The sequence below is a fragment of the Neovison vison genome, chromosome 5 (assembly GCF_020171115.1).
Source record: "Neovison vison isolate M4711 chromosome 5, ASM_NN_V1, whole genome shotgun sequence".
Classification (NCBI taxonomy): Eukaryota; Metazoa; Chordata; class Mammalia; order Carnivora; family Mustelidae; genus Neogale; species Neogale vison.
This window is the reverse complement of record NC_058095.1, coordinates 11,393,135-11,408,297: the sequence shown is the minus strand read 5'-3', so window position 1 is coordinate 11,408,297 and position 15,163 is coordinate 11,393,135. Positions and strand designations below refer to the sequence as shown.

The 15,163-nt window shown below is 51.3% G+C and overlaps 1 protein-coding gene across 2 annotated transcripts in view; it reads right to left on the bottom strand.

Annotated features, from left to right (window-relative positions):
- Nucleotides 1-1,423: 1,423 nt before the first annotated feature.
- FAM20A (FAM20A golgi associated secretory pathway pseudokinase) overlaps nt 1,424-15,163 on the bottom strand; it is a 46,990-nt gene continuing 33,250 nt past the window's right edge. The window contains exons 1-11 of one of the 2 annotated variants that reach the window (XM_044247563.1): nt 14,362-14,418; nt 11,442-11,626; nt 10,671-10,721; nt 9,156-9,234; nt 6,819-6,911; nt 5,898-6,013; nt 5,217-5,397; nt 4,602-4,711; nt 4,133-4,214; nt 3,665-3,724; nt 1,424-2,044 (exon numbers count right to left, since the gene is read on the bottom strand). In XM_044247563.1, the coding sequence (XP_044103498.1) occupies nt 1,780-2,044; nt 3,665-3,724; nt 4,133-4,214; nt 4,602-4,711; nt 5,217-5,397; nt 5,898-6,013; nt 6,819-6,911; nt 9,156-9,234; nt 10,671-10,721; nt 11,442-11,626; nt 14,362-14,378 (1,239 nt within the window). In that variant the 5' untranslated portion in view covers nt 14,379-14,418 and the 3' untranslated portion in view covers nt 1,424-1,779. Of the gene's footprint in view, nt 2,045-3,664; nt 3,725-4,132; nt 4,215-4,601; nt 4,712-5,216; nt 5,398-5,897; nt 6,014-6,818; nt 6,912-9,155; nt 9,235-10,670; nt 10,722-11,441; nt 11,627-14,361; nt 14,419-15,163 lie in introns of those variants that run through there. The other variant, XM_044247562.1, reaches the window with a different exon arrangement.

The window sequence follows — 15,163 nt, the reverse complement described above, 5'->3', positions numbered from 1 at the left end:
ATAACTTCACAGACTGACTGAAGTGCTGTTGGGTTTTTGTAGGACTGTGGAAAGAAAACTTGAGCGTGCACTTAAATCATTGAGTTGTGCAATTTTGTGAGACCATTATTTCTGTGAACCTCGGAGGTCAGGCATTCAGCGTGTGTGTTGGGGAGGCTGGGAGAGCTGTCTGCCAACACCTGGGAAGAGCCCCGCGGAGGGCACCGGCGTTACTGTCCTGGAGACGTAGGGTCGGGGTAATACACCAGGGATGTGGGGTACCGGCTGGGTCAGAAAGTCTCATGTCACTTTTCAGAGTTTAAGATGACCTCTCTGCTCCCTGACCTGGCAGCCCCCTGCCTCACACTTCTAGAATTTGAGCTACTGGCCTTTAATGGGGAAGTGGATGTGCTGAAAGCAACTGTTTTTACTGGTTGATTGACTGATGAGTCACTCCATAGTATGAATACATTCCTGTCATTTGGGTTTTCAGACATGAATTACGGGATAAGAAACAGAGCCTCCTATGACCGTTCTCTCAGATGTTGGCAGGTCAATAGGGAGAAGGCGGAGGGGATGGGATCCCTGATGTGTCCATTTTTAAGGGAGGCTTCAAAAGTCCACTTGAAGGGCGGCTGGCTGGCTAAGTTGGTGAAGCATCTGCCTTCTGCTCAGGTCATGATCCCGGGGCCCTGGGATCAAGGCCCCCAGCGGGCTCCCTACTCAGTGGGGAGGCTGCTCTCTCTCCCTCTGGCCCAACTCTGTGCTCTCTTTCTTTTGTTCACTCTCAAATAAATATTAAAAAAAAAAAAAGTCAACTTGATTGAGTCCTTTTTTGATAAAGCCACTGAGGGGAAGGACATCTAGAGTGTCAGGCCTCTTCAGAGAGCCTCCTGCTGCTTTTGGGAGCAGGTGGGTGACCGTTCCAGGACCTTATGGGAAAGAGGATTGTGGTGGGAGGCCCTGGCTTTTCTCCTGCCCAAGTCCAGGCTCATCCACCTGCTGGGCCCATTCTGCTGTTCCCCTTCAAGGCTACTGGTTTTCCTTCCGGTACAATTCTTTCTTTCATTGCTGGAGGCTAAATCTGACATTGTTGTTGTTTTGGTTGGTATTTAAATATTCTTCAGATTGAAAACATCCCTTTTCAGATATTCTGAGCAAATTCCTCTGTTATTTTTACCCCTTGCAACAATGTTTCCAAGAAATTACTTTTGGACTGGTCAAGGGATTCCTGTATTCAGCTGGTCCACAGTGACTGGGGCAGAAATAGAAAGGGTGAAGTCTACTTTGGACCAGTTTGAAAACTACCATATTTAGATTTTTTTTTTTTTTTTTTTTTTTTTGGTCTGCTCCTGAGATACCAAATGTTTTATCTGGGTCAGAAATTATCCTTGTAAAAAAAAAAAATTATCCTTGTAGATACAATAAGGATCTGGAGGTCAGCTAGGTGTCCATGGTGTCCTTTAATTTTATTTGTTCTACTCTTTCCTGGGACAAGGCTCCCAAACCTTCCAAGCCCGACTCTCACCCAGATTTCCCAGTGGACTCAGGACATGGTCTGTAGCGTTGATGAAACAGTACTTTCTGGGAAAGAGGGAGCCAAGGAGGTCCACTAGAGAAGCCATGCACCAAGGAAGAAAGTTCAGCGGATCCCTCTTGCTCTTGTGGAATCATCCCAGTGCCCTACCTCTTCCAGAGCTCTTGACCCAGCCTCTCCTGGGGCTGCGAGGAAGCAGTGGTCCACACCCGAGTACATGGTTGGCTCCGGGGTAGTTCCTGAGGTCTGGCTTCATCCTGCCCTTAGCTTGTCAAGTTAGCCTGGCTAGAGTCTGGGGCGGACTGTTGTGCTGGGTCAGTGGCTATGACATTCTGCTCTCCGTGGGCCTCCACGCACCCCTCCACTGTCTGCAGGATGATGTGGAGTCTCCGGTCCAGGGCCAGAAGATGGGGCTCTGTGAGGACGGGGCTAAGCTGGTCTTCTAGCAAAGACTCCCGCATCACGTCACTGAGTCTGTATTCGGCCTGGGCCAGCAGCTGTAGGTGCAAAAGTGTTTTCTTTTTTATCCTGGAAGGACAGAGCCATAGGAGGCAAATGAGTAAATGTGAACAGAAAAGCTTGCCTGAACTTCTTTCCCCACAAACAGCTGCCATAGCTGATGTTCTGGAAGCCTTCTCCCCCAGGGTCTTCTCAAGCACATGTTATTGAAAACCAGGGAAAGGAAATAAGTGACAGTTAACGACATTTGAAGGAGATTGAAAGGCACCGAGAGAATTTTCTCGTAGGCGAAATGATGAAGAGGTTTGCCATCTCAAAAGCCATAGGTACCCTCAGCCTAAGTTGTTTCTTGCCAGTTTTCTATTTCCCTGTGTCAGACTCTTAGAGGGAAGGAGATGGGGTGGAGCCAATCTCGACTTTAGGATCTTGATTTCTTTTTTGAGACTCTGACTTGCACTCAGATCTGTAAGCAGCTAAAGTGTCCGACTTGTCATCAACAACCACTGCCTAGCCTACTTGCAGCAGGGGGGCGCTGGAGGGAGGCACGTTTAAATGAACCAAAGAAGCGGATAAAGAACATGCTTTGCTCAGACTTTTCCAGCTGGAAATGAATGAGGCGGTTTTGCTAGGCGTGCATCCCGTATTTCCAGTTAGCTCTGGGAACCACAGCTGAGCCGGCGGACCCATTCACCAGCCTGACTCCCGACACCAGAGAGGTGTGGAAGTGGGTTAGACCTTCTCTAGAGCAGAGAGGCCACGCTAAGTCCAAGTACTTCCTTTCAATCTGACATGAGTTTATAGGGCTTTTTAAAGATTTTTATTTTTTTTTAAAGATTTTATTTATTTATTTTGACAGAGATCACAAGTAGGCAGAGAGGCAGGCAGAGAGAGAGAAAGGGAAGCAGGCCCCCTGCTGAGCAGAGAGCCCGATGCGGGGCTCCATCCCAGGACCCCGAGATCATGACCTGAGCCGAAGGCAGCGGCTTAACCCACTGAGCCACCCAGGCGCTCATTAAAGATTTTATTTTTATTTTTTTAAAGATTTGTTTATTTTAGACGGGGGAGGGATAGAGGGAGAGAGAGAGTCTTAAGCAGACTGTGTGCTGAGCCCAACGGGGACTCGATCCCTCAAATCCGAGATCACGATCTGAGCCAAAACCAAGAGTCAGACATTGAACTGGCTCTACCCCCCGGGTGCCCCTAAGGTTTTTATTTTTCAGGGATCTCTGTACCCAGCATGGGGCTTGAACCCATGACCCGTGGTCCAGAGTTGCCTGCTGTACTGACTGAGCCTGCCAGATGCCTCTGGTTTATGGGACTCTAATCAGAATTTTACTTGGAGGGTGAACAAATGGTATTTACGAGCTGCTCTGAGTGCTGAGCGAAGCAGAGCTCTGCTGAGTCGTGTCGGAGACGATCAGCCTCTGCAAGGGTGAGCCCTTCTCTGGGTGGGCTCGAGATAAAAGTTAGTGACAGAAGGGTTTAAAAGGTGAGGTCCTCATTCATCCTGTGTGGCCAGATGGAACAGGGAGATGTTGCTGGGGAAAATTCTGGAGGAGGACAAGGAATGAGGTCATGCCTGTGCCCCTAACCCTGGGGTCCGAGATAACGAACGCGAGGACCTCCGGAGCCTAGTTGCAAGTGGGATGAAGGGCACAGCTGCCACCTGCCCTGGCACTGGGAGCTCACCTGCAGCACTGGGACAGCGGCGAGAGGATGGAGAGTTCGTCCTGGGAGTGTCGTCCAAACCTGGAAGGGGAGAGGGGTTTCAGGGTAATCCCCTCGCCCCTGCACCCCTTACTCTGAATGGTTTCCTCTCTCCTCTACCTCAGCCTTGTTCTGACTCACAGCTGGGGGTAAAATGCCAGGGGTCAGCCCCCTTGTCCTCAATCAGCACCCCAAGGCCTCTGTGCATAGAGGCTCCTACCAAGCATCATTCGTTCAGGACTGAGCCACAGAGTGAAAATGTGGAAAACTGCCTAGCAGTCTCAGGAAAATCCACCGTTACTTGGCAGAGATCTGGGAAAAAGGGAATGGGACGAGGAGGGCAGGGCAACTGGGAACGTGACCATGGAAGGGCCTCATCCTCGGCTTCCGGTTGGCCCCGAGCAGCCACACCTGGGCCACGGTGGGGGACAGCGGTGTTGCGACACTTACCCTCTGGCATTGTCAAGGTGAATGAGGAACCCATCATCCCCGAATTTGGTGAACATCTCGTAATGGTGCCGGTCCATATTTCCTGCAAAGGAGGGCAGGTGCGTCTGACCTCTTCATCCTCCCCGGGCCCGGAGGCCGGTCCGCAGTTGAGTTGGGAGTCTGAACCCAGGACCCCACGCCATTTCCCACGGTTACTAGTGACGGTGCAGCGGGAGAGGGGAGCTAAGCGAGCAGACAGTCCCTCATGTGGACGGGTTTCCCACCACGTGCCCGCCTTCTGAGGTCCTCTCTAAAGAGGGGAGCGTGTTAGCCTCTGTCCCCTGGGACCCCCACCACTTCCAAGGCTGTGGGCCGTGCAAGGTTGCACCGGCCTCATGGTCCAGGCTCGAGCTCATGGCCCAAGGTCATGGTGAATCCCAGCCCCACAGCCGAGGCTGCTGCCGCCAAGCGCCCGAGCATGTGGACCTACCTATCAGGAAGTCGAAGATGGCCATGTCGATGATGTTGAGGAGGCGGTTGCTGCTGTTGTACGGGTAGATCTGCTTCACGGTGTCACAGTAGAGTGGATTGACCTCCCACCTGAGGGGGAGAAGAAGTCCTGGGGCTGGAAAAGCCAAGATGGCAAGGTGTTGGGGGCCCTCCTCATGCCTCCCTGCACCGCCCCCCTCCCCGAAACCCCGCCTCCCTGATTCCGACTCGGGGGCCTGGGCTGCCCAGGGTTTACTCAGGAGGAGCAGGTGTCCCTCCTGCGGGCCCCCCACTGCGTCCCTGTACGACAGCAAGTGTGACACCGTGTTTTTGTGATTGGCCTGCTCATCTGACCGTCCCCCTAGGCTGGGGAAAGCCTCTGCCCCTTGTCTCTGTATCCCCAGCACATAGGAGGCTCTTTGTAACTGAATGCGTGAACCAAAGGGGGAGAACAGACACCGCTGGCCCTAGGATCGGTGTGAGATCAGGAAATGATTGGGGCTTGGGGGTCCACGAGCCAGGCTGGCGGCAAGGCCTCGGTGCTGGGGTGCAGCTCCTCTCTGGGACCAGGCGGCCGGGACGTGGGCGTGGCATCGTGGCCAGGGGGCCAACTCACTCCTCTTTCCCTGCCAGCGAGTAGGATCGGATCCAGGGGTTGGGCACAGACAGCCTGGGGGCCAGGTTGAGGGACGGCAGGAACGCGGAGAGGGAGCCTTCCAGCAGGTGGGGGTTGCCGCACACGGCGTATTCGGTCTTGCACATGTACGGGCACTTGGCAAAGAAACACACGTTGCTGGCTGGAGGGCACGGGAAAAGAGAGAGAGAAGGAATAAGAGAAGGAGGCAGCAATGCCGTGTTCCTGTGCCCACCCCACACCCTGGGAAAGTCCTCCAGGAGGGAGGGGAAGGCCTCAACTCACAGCCCAGGCACAAGCAGCAAGGAGAAGACGGTATTGCCCTCCTAGGTGCCGGGGCTTGCTAGTGCTCTTAAACTGAGCATCCTGGGTGCCAATTTTTCAAATGTCTCAGAGCAGAGGAAGTGTGGGCCCCAGCCTCCCATCCAGATGATGAGAATGCTGTGCTCACGTGGGTGGAGTCCAGGGGGGCCGGCCTTGTCCACGCCCACACAGGCTACGTGGCATCTCACCCGTGACCCTTTCCCAGGGTGGGAGAGTCTGATGCAGCATAGATCCACCCCAATGAGGGCTGGCAGGTGCTCAGACCCCTGGGAACGCATCGGGCCGACTCCAGGGGCCGACCCTCCTACACCCAGAACGTTGCTCGGGCCAGTACTCTACCTGGAGACACGAAGAAAACACTCTGCAGGATTTCATTCTTGGTGACCTCGAGGATTTCCTTGGTGACATTGACTAGCCTCCCCACTGTGGGTGGCACCCGCCGGAAGTCCAGAATCCTGAAGGAGAGAGAGCCCTGTTCACGTCGGGGGATCGTTGAGGGGGTTGGATGGTCGCCCCTTAGGAATGGATGGGTGTTCCTGACCACCCCCAGCTCAGGGCGCCCTGCAGTACTGAGCTGACAGTGCAAACCTGTGCAAAACCAGGGCAAACCTGTGTCTAAGGGGCTGGGAGAAGGGGTGGCAAAAGAATCCCGATTCCAGCAAGCCTCCTGAACAAGCCTTCCTACAGTCCACGCTATGTTCTAGGTCAGAACTCTTCGTACATCACTGGGCGTGCGAGTGAGCTGCGATCTCCTTCACATGCAGGCTCTGAGTCAGCCCGGTCAGGGTGAGCCCGAGCTTCTGGATTTCTGAAAAGTTCCTGGTGTGGGGCCCCTGGCTGCCGGTCCTTAGAACACACCGTGAGGAGCCACGACGGGCAAATGGGAGGGGAGGAAGTTGAGGCATGTGCTTTCACCTCTGGGGGAAAGGGGATCTATGGGAGTGGAAGCATTCCGCCTGTTTCCAATCAGGAAACTAGAGCGAAGGGCAAGGTCAGGTCCAAGGTGGCAGCCTGAACAGCCTGGCGGGGTGGTTAGCTTTCTTCTGCGTCATTATTTTCACTACATGAGAGGCCTTGTGTTCTTCAAACATGGGGTCGAACGGGAGATGTGTTGAATTCAAAGGCATTACTGAGGTTCGTGAGGAAGACAGGACGCGGGAAGGAAGAAACGCCAGGGAGGTCCCGCCTGAGGTCCTGCCCGGCACCCTTTGGGCTGTCGGCCCTCGCGGTCAATGCCATGCCCCTGGGGCCCGACCCTACCTGTCCAGGTGGAAAGCTGCGATCTCGGCATTGTGTCTCTGAAAGTCGATGAAGTAGAAGAAGTCGGCGGGTGTCTCTTCATCTCGCTGCTGTCTGGAAGGAAGGGAGGACTCACGCCCTGGACCCAGACTTGGTGGGAGCCTGAGCGGAGGGCTGAGAAGCATGACTGGAGGGAGAGGGAAACAGCCTTTCATGCTTTCAGTGTCCATGTGTGCCTGATGGAAAGACCCGCCAGGGACGGCCCGTGGCTCCCATGGCTGGGAGAAGATTCTCGGGGTTCCTGCAAGACCCGGTCCTGCAGACGCTCCCCGGACCACATCTCCTATCTGAGCCACTTTTCGGGGACCGCAGCGGATCCTTCTAAAAGGTAGGTTAGTTGGGAAAATACACAGACATTCTTGGGCAGGTGTAGACAGAAGAGAGGAACCTTCTGGCCAACCAAAGGGGCAGAGAGACCCAGACGTCCAGAGTTAGAGGTGGGGGAGGAGGCGGGCCTTTTCTAGAAGGAAAAGCGTCCTAGGGATGCAGTTTAATACAGCTGACATTTGAAGACCAGAACTGGTCCAGGTCTTAGGGTGTCGGGGTGAAAAAATAAGCCCATCCCTTCGGAGAAGCCTCCGCTGGGTCCCGAGAATGAGCCCGGCCGGAGGCTCGAGGGAGGCTGGTTCAGAGGATATTGATTTATACGCATTTTAGAAAATCGCTAATGGATTCCTGAAAAGCACCAGGTCAGCCGGAGGGCGACGGGGCTGCTGGGTATGAATGTTCAGAAAGGAGCCTCCCAATTCTTCAGGGCAGCGTGGCCTCTGGCCCCAAGCTTGACTTGCCTTGCTGTGAACACCCATGCAAGAGAGATCGGCCCTGGGGGACAGCGTGAGGGCTGCAGAAGCAACTCAAATGTAAATAACGCGTAATGTTGCCCAAAGCAGTAAACAGCTCCAGCGGTTGAAACAGTGACGTGCATTTTGCCAAAAAACACACGTCCTGGAAACCACGGCGAGGCGCTGCCAAAGCAGGTGTCCTGTTTTTAAAAGGTGCGGCCACCTTGGAAGGACAGGCCTCCGTCGCCGGGGCAGCAAGGAGCGTGTCCATGGGGCCCATCTGCACATTTGAACTACTGAATTCCATCCATCAGGATCCACCGTCTCTCCAGCACCTTTTAGAATTTTCTAAAACATCATTTCCCCGTTTCTGTATGGCCCACCTCGATGGCACTTCAAATTTGAAAATCATTTTTACATCAGGGCTTCTCAGGCTTCGACAAGGGCTGATGCATTTCTCAGTGTCTCTAGTCCACAGATGACATGAAAAATACGATCTTTAATTATGGCCATAGTTTATGTTATCCAAAGATAAACTTGTACTTTCCCTTTTTAATAAGGGACACGTTTGTGTTTTTTTTGTTTTTGTTTTTGTTTTTACTTTAAATGACGCATAGAAAAAAAAAATGCATGCTTTTCCAAGAAATACGTTTTAAAATGATGCTGTTTGAAGTGGCGGGGGGGTGGGAGGTTGGGGAACCAGGTGGTGGGTATCATAGAGGGCACAGCTTGCATGGAGCACTGGGTGTGGTGAAAAAATAATGAATACTGTTTTTCTAAAATGATGCTGTTTGGCTTTGGACGAAATTTTATACAAATGCAGATTAAAGTTTGTGTTATGGCCCCAGGATAGACAAAAGGGCTTCTGTGGCCCAATGCTGGAAATTTTTGCATTCTATCCAGGAAGAAAACCAGTTGGTTTGGACAGTCTCTGCGGGTTGTTTGTAAGTGACGAGGTAGAGAAGGAGGAGGGGCCGGGACGTCCGGGCCTCTCCCGCACATAAAACATGGCCAGTGTGAGTGGTTTTCCTGCCCACATATGAAAAATGACAGTAAAGCTCCCTGCCGTATAATTAGCTCTAAGTTTTAATAAAAATCACTGCTGGGTGGCTCAGTGGGTTAAGCCGCTGCCTTCGGCTCGGGTCATGATCTCAGGGTCCTGGGATCGAGTCCTGCATCGGGCTCTCTGCTCGGCGGGGAGCCTGCTTCCTCCTCTCTCTCTCTGCCTGCCTCTCTGCCTACTTGTGATCTCTCTCTGTCAAATAAATAAATAAAATCTTTAAAAAAAAAAAAATCACTGCCATCCTAAGGGGCCAGATAAGATGTTCCTCAGAGAATACAGTCCCCGGATCTGGTGAGGGGTGGTGAATGGGTGAATGTGCCCATTTATTATTGTTTTTATGCCCGAATATAAGAGGAGATCCCCTCCCCAGCCTGCCCACATTCACTGATTTTTGTTCCGATTCCCTCACGGCTGCCGCAGCTGGACGCGGAGGTGAGGAAGGCGGTCGCTTACCTCATGGGTTTGAACATGGCCTTCCCGAAGTCTGAGAACCTGAGGACCAGCTTGAGGTGGACCCCGCTGGGTTTCACAACTGTGAGGGGGGAAAAGGGAGAGTGAACACTGTCTCTGAGCCTAACCTCAGGGCTGCGACCTTTTGGTCCTTCAAAAAAAAAAAAACAAAAACAAAACCCAGTTGATTTCTTCTTTTTGTTCTTTTGTGGTAAGATCCTAAAGATCAGCATTTGCTTTCGAAACCTGCAGGGTAAATTCTAGTGTGTCAGGACCTGGAGAGCGTGTCCAGGGAGGGGCTTAAGACAATCCCGAAGTCTGTTCTTACAGGAAGAGGGTAAACGCCACAGGTTTCCCGAGATAGACCCTCACTGAAAACCCTAAACGATGTTTTCCTAAAAAGAACTGATGTCGGCCCCTCTGTGCTTACCAGGGACCCCTGTGGATTCTGAATCTGCCACCTGTTACATGGCATTGGACGCGTTTATCTGCATCTCTCTCTAGTTCCGACCGCACACCTGGGCCGGGACAGGGTTTGGGGACTGACACACCTGTGGTGCCCCTTCCTCACCCGGCACTCGGCCCTGTCTCCTCATACTTTGCGTTCTGGCTGCTTCACTTGGTTTGCCCCGTCCTGGCCTTGCTGTGAGCCCCTCGTGGGTTGGGACAACACCTTACCCACCTTTGTGTTCTCTAACATGGCAAATGGTGGGCAGGTGCTAAGCCAAAGCAAAGGGAAGCCCCGGGCCCTACAAACGCTCTTCCGAAGTCTTACCATCATGGCACATACCGGAATTTCTATGTGAGATCAGTGTGTTGAAGTAAATGGATGAGGTTACTCATCACGGGCAGTGACTTGCCAGTGGGTGGCCTGGCCACTCTGAGGGCTGGGGAGCTCCGTGTCCAGGCACAGCTGAACCCGATTCGTGGCACCCTGGGAGCTGCTCTATCTCCTGCCTGTCTTTCTGATTCTATTCTAGTCATCGTTTACCCCAGTGGGTCTCAACTTCGGCTGCTTTGGACTCACCTGGAGAGCTTTAAAATTCTGATGCCTGGACCCGTTGAGCCAAGACCTCCTGAGATGGAGGATAGTCCTTAGTACTTTCTAAAGATCCCCAGGGCAACAGCTTCTGAAACCTACAAATGTCCTCCAACCCCTTGAGGATTTGGTTAAAATCCAGGTTCTGATTTGGAACATCCGAGTGGGGACTGAGATTTTTCATTCCTAATAAGCTCCCCGATGATGCTGATGACAAAGGGGACCACATGCTCTCCAGCAGGACCCTAGGAATAGCCCCTCCTGAATGCCTTTTCTTCTGTGTGGGTGGCTATGTGGGTGGATGGGTGGAGAGAAATGTTGAGTTCTTAGAGATTGGGCAGAGAGACTCTTGCTTCTTCAGCTTCCGACCAGGACCACCACAGAGTGAACGGTGGGCTCCTCATGTTGCCACCAGGTCCTGGGGTTTACGGGGCTGTGGTGGTGGAGGGGCTAGACAGAGGCAGGGTTGGATCACTTACTCTGGGTGCAGTCACATGCCCCAAGCAAGGCCTTCTCGTCCTGACTATAATCTGTAAAGGAAGAGAAGGGAGTGAGAACGTCCAGTCTTGCTCCTAGGAGAGCTCACCACACAGCACCCTTAACTCTGGTTCAGACCACAGAAGGGGAGATGGTGAGGCAGCCTGGGACCCTTATCCATTCAACAGGGGATGGCTGGGGGCCCCAGCTGGCTACAGCCTCCACCCTGCTCCATCCCAGGCCCCATGCCCTCTAGCCCTTCAGTAGATGCTCCAGCAACTCCTGGTGTGTGATTGAGGCTAGTCTGGTCCTTGTTAGTGACTAGGCTGTTGGAGTGCTTGAGAACACAGACGTGGGACGGTAAGACTGTTTGAATCCCAGTACCACCACTGGGTCTCCGGCCAGGTTGCTTAACGTCTCTGAACCTCAGTTTCCCCACCTATAAAATGGCCATGATAATATCTATGTCATATTGTGATTGTATAAAAGAGAGTTGCCAGGTTCCTGAGAAGCTCACAATAAATGGTAGCAACCACCATTCTTAATGTGTACAGAAACGCTTTCTTCTGGCTCTCTGATGAGGGGGTGATGAGATTAGAGTGATAGGATCTCATTCAAAGGGAAAAAGATCAGGGTCTGTTTTTCTTCTTACGGTCCTACCACACGTCAGAGCCAACCCTTTAATATTTCACCCTAGAGCCCAGTTCTGAGATGGTTTATGCAGCCTCTCTGGGAGAAAGTTAGTGCATCCCACCTGACCCAGTGCATCTCACCAGCACTGATGGTGGGAAAGCGCATCATGTCCTTGAGGAGTTGGCTGACGACAGGACTGGACCGGGAGTACAGCCCGTGGCGGCTGATCCCCAGGTGGAACTGGACCCAGCTGGCCTCGAGTCGGAGCTGCAGGGGAGCGTCGTTGGAGGTGATGTTGAGCTGCTCTTTGTACATCTTGTGTCGTCTGAAAGAGCAGGGAGAGTTTTGTTTTGTTTCCACTGGGGGCTATGAGAAATGCAAAGGCTTGCCAAAGCCCCTTGTCTGGACTCTCTCTTCATTCTTTCATTCATTCAACAGCAGTAGTCAGCACCTACTTTGCACCTGGTTTTATGCTGAGCTTAGGATACCATGGGGGACAAAACAGGCATATGTCTTCCTTGCCCTCAAAGGGCTTATAATCTAGTGAGTACAACAGACACATAGATGCACAATGCCATCCACAAATACATAAATACCTAACTACAAACCATGACCAATTCATCAGAAGAAAAGGGCAGATGGTTAAGAGTAAAATTAGGGACCTCATATAATCTGGCATCTGGGTCTCTTTGTGCACTTTTCCATGAAAGTGTCTGTATGCTTATACTTACCACTCTTTTCTGACCTACGGAGTGAGGAGATGGGGGACAGAAAGGCACCTGGTGAGAAGGAAGTGTTTGGAGGGTGAGGATCCCTTCAGTAGTGCTGGAAGCCAAGTAGATTAAACAGTAAGTCATATAGGAAAAGAAGAATCCATTAGCCATTTACTGTGTGTCCTGCTCAAGAGCCTTTTCTGCCAGCGTACAAAGTAAAAAGTAAGAAAACAACACCAGGGCTGTATAGAGGCTAAGAGTCTAGTTTGGGAGACAAGTTGTAGGTCTCTGAAATCATCAGAGGAAAATACAAGGCGGTTGTAGTTGACGGCCAGATAGGTCCTTCAGACTAAAACACCCCAACATTTTGGAGACGGCAACAATGCCTACACAATGAAGTGGTCAGATGAAGACAACCGTAGAGGAAGATGGGCTTCAGCTGGATCCTAAAGAATGGGTGGTGTTTCAACTGAATGGGGTGTACGAGGGTACTCCTGGGCGGGGGATGGTACAAGGGCCGGGAGAGGCTGGCAGGGGACCGATGTGCGTGAGGCTCAGAGAGGCAGGTGGGGTAAGTAGGCGATTGAATAGAAACATGGAGACCTCCAGCTGGAAGGCAGAGCAAGTGAGCGTGATGTCATCTGGTGAGGTAAAGCTGACTGTAGGGCAGGTGGGCTTGTGGGAGGAGGGAATGGGAGGGTGTTCCTACCCGTCTGTGTTTCTCAAACTGGTACCGTACCTCTGAGGTCTGTGATGGGACTGAGGTGTTTTTTGGCTATAATTTTTGAATTCTGAATCTATCATTTTGAATTCTGCTAAGCATAAAGTATCTCATCATACCACCAAGTCAATGTTGGCTCATTGTTTTGTAAACGTTTAATTAGATATGAATTCGTTCTGATTTTGGAGTTTTTGTTTTCGAACCAATACGTTTTCTTTGTTCAGGTCTTGGAGCCCTTTAAAAGCTCTTGTGTATTTTTGGCACTGTGTCCACATTGCTAACGGATAAAGACCCCTGATCTATTGTCTCCGTCGGCTCAGGACGCCCAAACCAAACACCACTTCCCCCGGGAGCTTCAACACCAGCCATTGATTTTCTCACCCTCCTGGAGGCTGGCGGTCCAAGATCAAGTGTGGCCGGGTTTGGTTTCTTCTGGGCTGACAGACAGTTGTCTTCTTTCTTGTCTTCTCATGTGGCCTTTTCTGGGGTGTCTCTCCCTCTTTTATAAGGATGCTAGTCTTATTGGTTTCAGGCCCACTCTACATAGGAATCTTGAGGGAACACTTGCTCACCCACAAGGTTTGCTGGTAATCACCAGGAAGGTCCACTCCAGAAGACTTTCCTCAACTCAGTCCAGGGGGTCAGGAGAGAGAAGGGTTGGGATGGCAAGGCAACTGTCCATCGCTGAGGTTTCCGACCTGAACACATTTCTGCCCATGTATGGAATTTGAGGAGATTCATTGCTGTCAGGCAGGGCTAGGTACTTCCATTCTCTCTCTCTCTCCCTTTTTATTTGACAGACAGAGATTGCAAGTAGGCAGAGGCAGGCAGAGAGAGGGGGAAGCAGGCTCCCCGCTGAGCAGAGAGCCCGATGCGGGACTCAATCCCAGGACCCTGGGATCACGACCTGAGCTGAAGGCAGAGGCTGTAACCCACTGAGCCACCCAGGCACCTCCCCATTCTCTCTTTAATCAGCTTCCCTGGGGGTTAAGAGAAGTACTTGGTAGTAGTCTGCTCAGGCTGCCAGAACAAAATACTGCAGATCCGGTGGCTTAAACAACAGACATTGATTTCTTGCAGTCGTGGCAAGGGGAGGTCCAAGATCAAGGTGTGATTTGGTTCTAGATGAGGGTTCACTTCCTGGCTTGTGGATGGCCACCTTCTCACAGCGTCCTTCCGTGGAGACAAAAGCACTCTCTTGCTTTTCTGATAAGGATACTAATCCCATCATGGATCCCTACCCTCCTGACCTTATCTAAACCTAATTATTTTCCAAAGACCCCACCTCTAAACACCACCACATTCAGAGGTTAGGCTTTTGACATATGAATTTGGTGGTGGGAGCAGGAGGAAAGGAGGACTCATAAGTATTCAGGCCATAAAAAGATGAGCCTGTTTTTCCACCCTTAACTCATCTGTAGAGAACACTTACTTAACATGCGAGGGAGAACAGATGCCCCATCTAAAGGGGACAGCTGCTATTAAGTTTCAGCTAACAGTAGTCATGCCTTGTCAGTGCTCATTCATTTATTCATTCGTCAAATATTTGTTGACTGCTAGACACTGATCTCCATCCTGGAGCTAGGGCTGTGTACAAAACAAACTCTGTGTTGTCATGAAACTTACGTTTCCTGGGAAATCATTTATTCTGAGTGTTCAAGAGATGCTGGAAATCCAGATCTTGGTCAGAATGTAGAATCTTCCTTTTTAAAGCATGTTGGCTTAAATCTAAAAACATCCTGTATCAGCTGCGTATACACAAGGAAACAAAACCAGTATAAACCAGTATCGTGAGGAGATTCGTGACGAGATTCCTACATTCCCTCGTTCATTGCGTTATTATTCCCAACAGACGTGGAAGGGACTTACTTAGGTGTCTCCCAATGGATGAGTGGATAAAGGAAACGCGGTATATATACAAAGGAATATTATTCAGCCTTAACAAAGAAGAGAATCCTGCCATTGGCAACGTTGTGAATGAACCTGGAGGACGTTATGCTAAGTGCAATAAGCCAGACACAGAAAGACAGACACAGTATGATCTCACTCACAGATGGAATCTAAAAGAGTCCAGGTCAGAGCAGCAGAGAGTAGGATGGTGGTTGCCAGGGTGGGGGCTGAGAGGAAGGGGAGATGGGGAGCCATTCATTGGTCAAAGGGTACAAAGTTTCCATTACACAGCATGAATGCCTTCTGGAGATCTAACATACAGTAGCTTCACTTCAATTAACAATATGGTATTATATGCTTGAAAGATGTAAGAGTCGATTTTTTTTTAAAGATTTTATTTGTTTATTTGACAGACAGAGATCACAAGTAGACAGAGAGGCAGGCAGAGAGAGAGAGAGGGAAGCAGGCTCCGTGCTGAGCAGAGAGCCCGACACGGGACCCTGAGATCATGACCTGAGCCGAAGGCAGCGGCTTAACC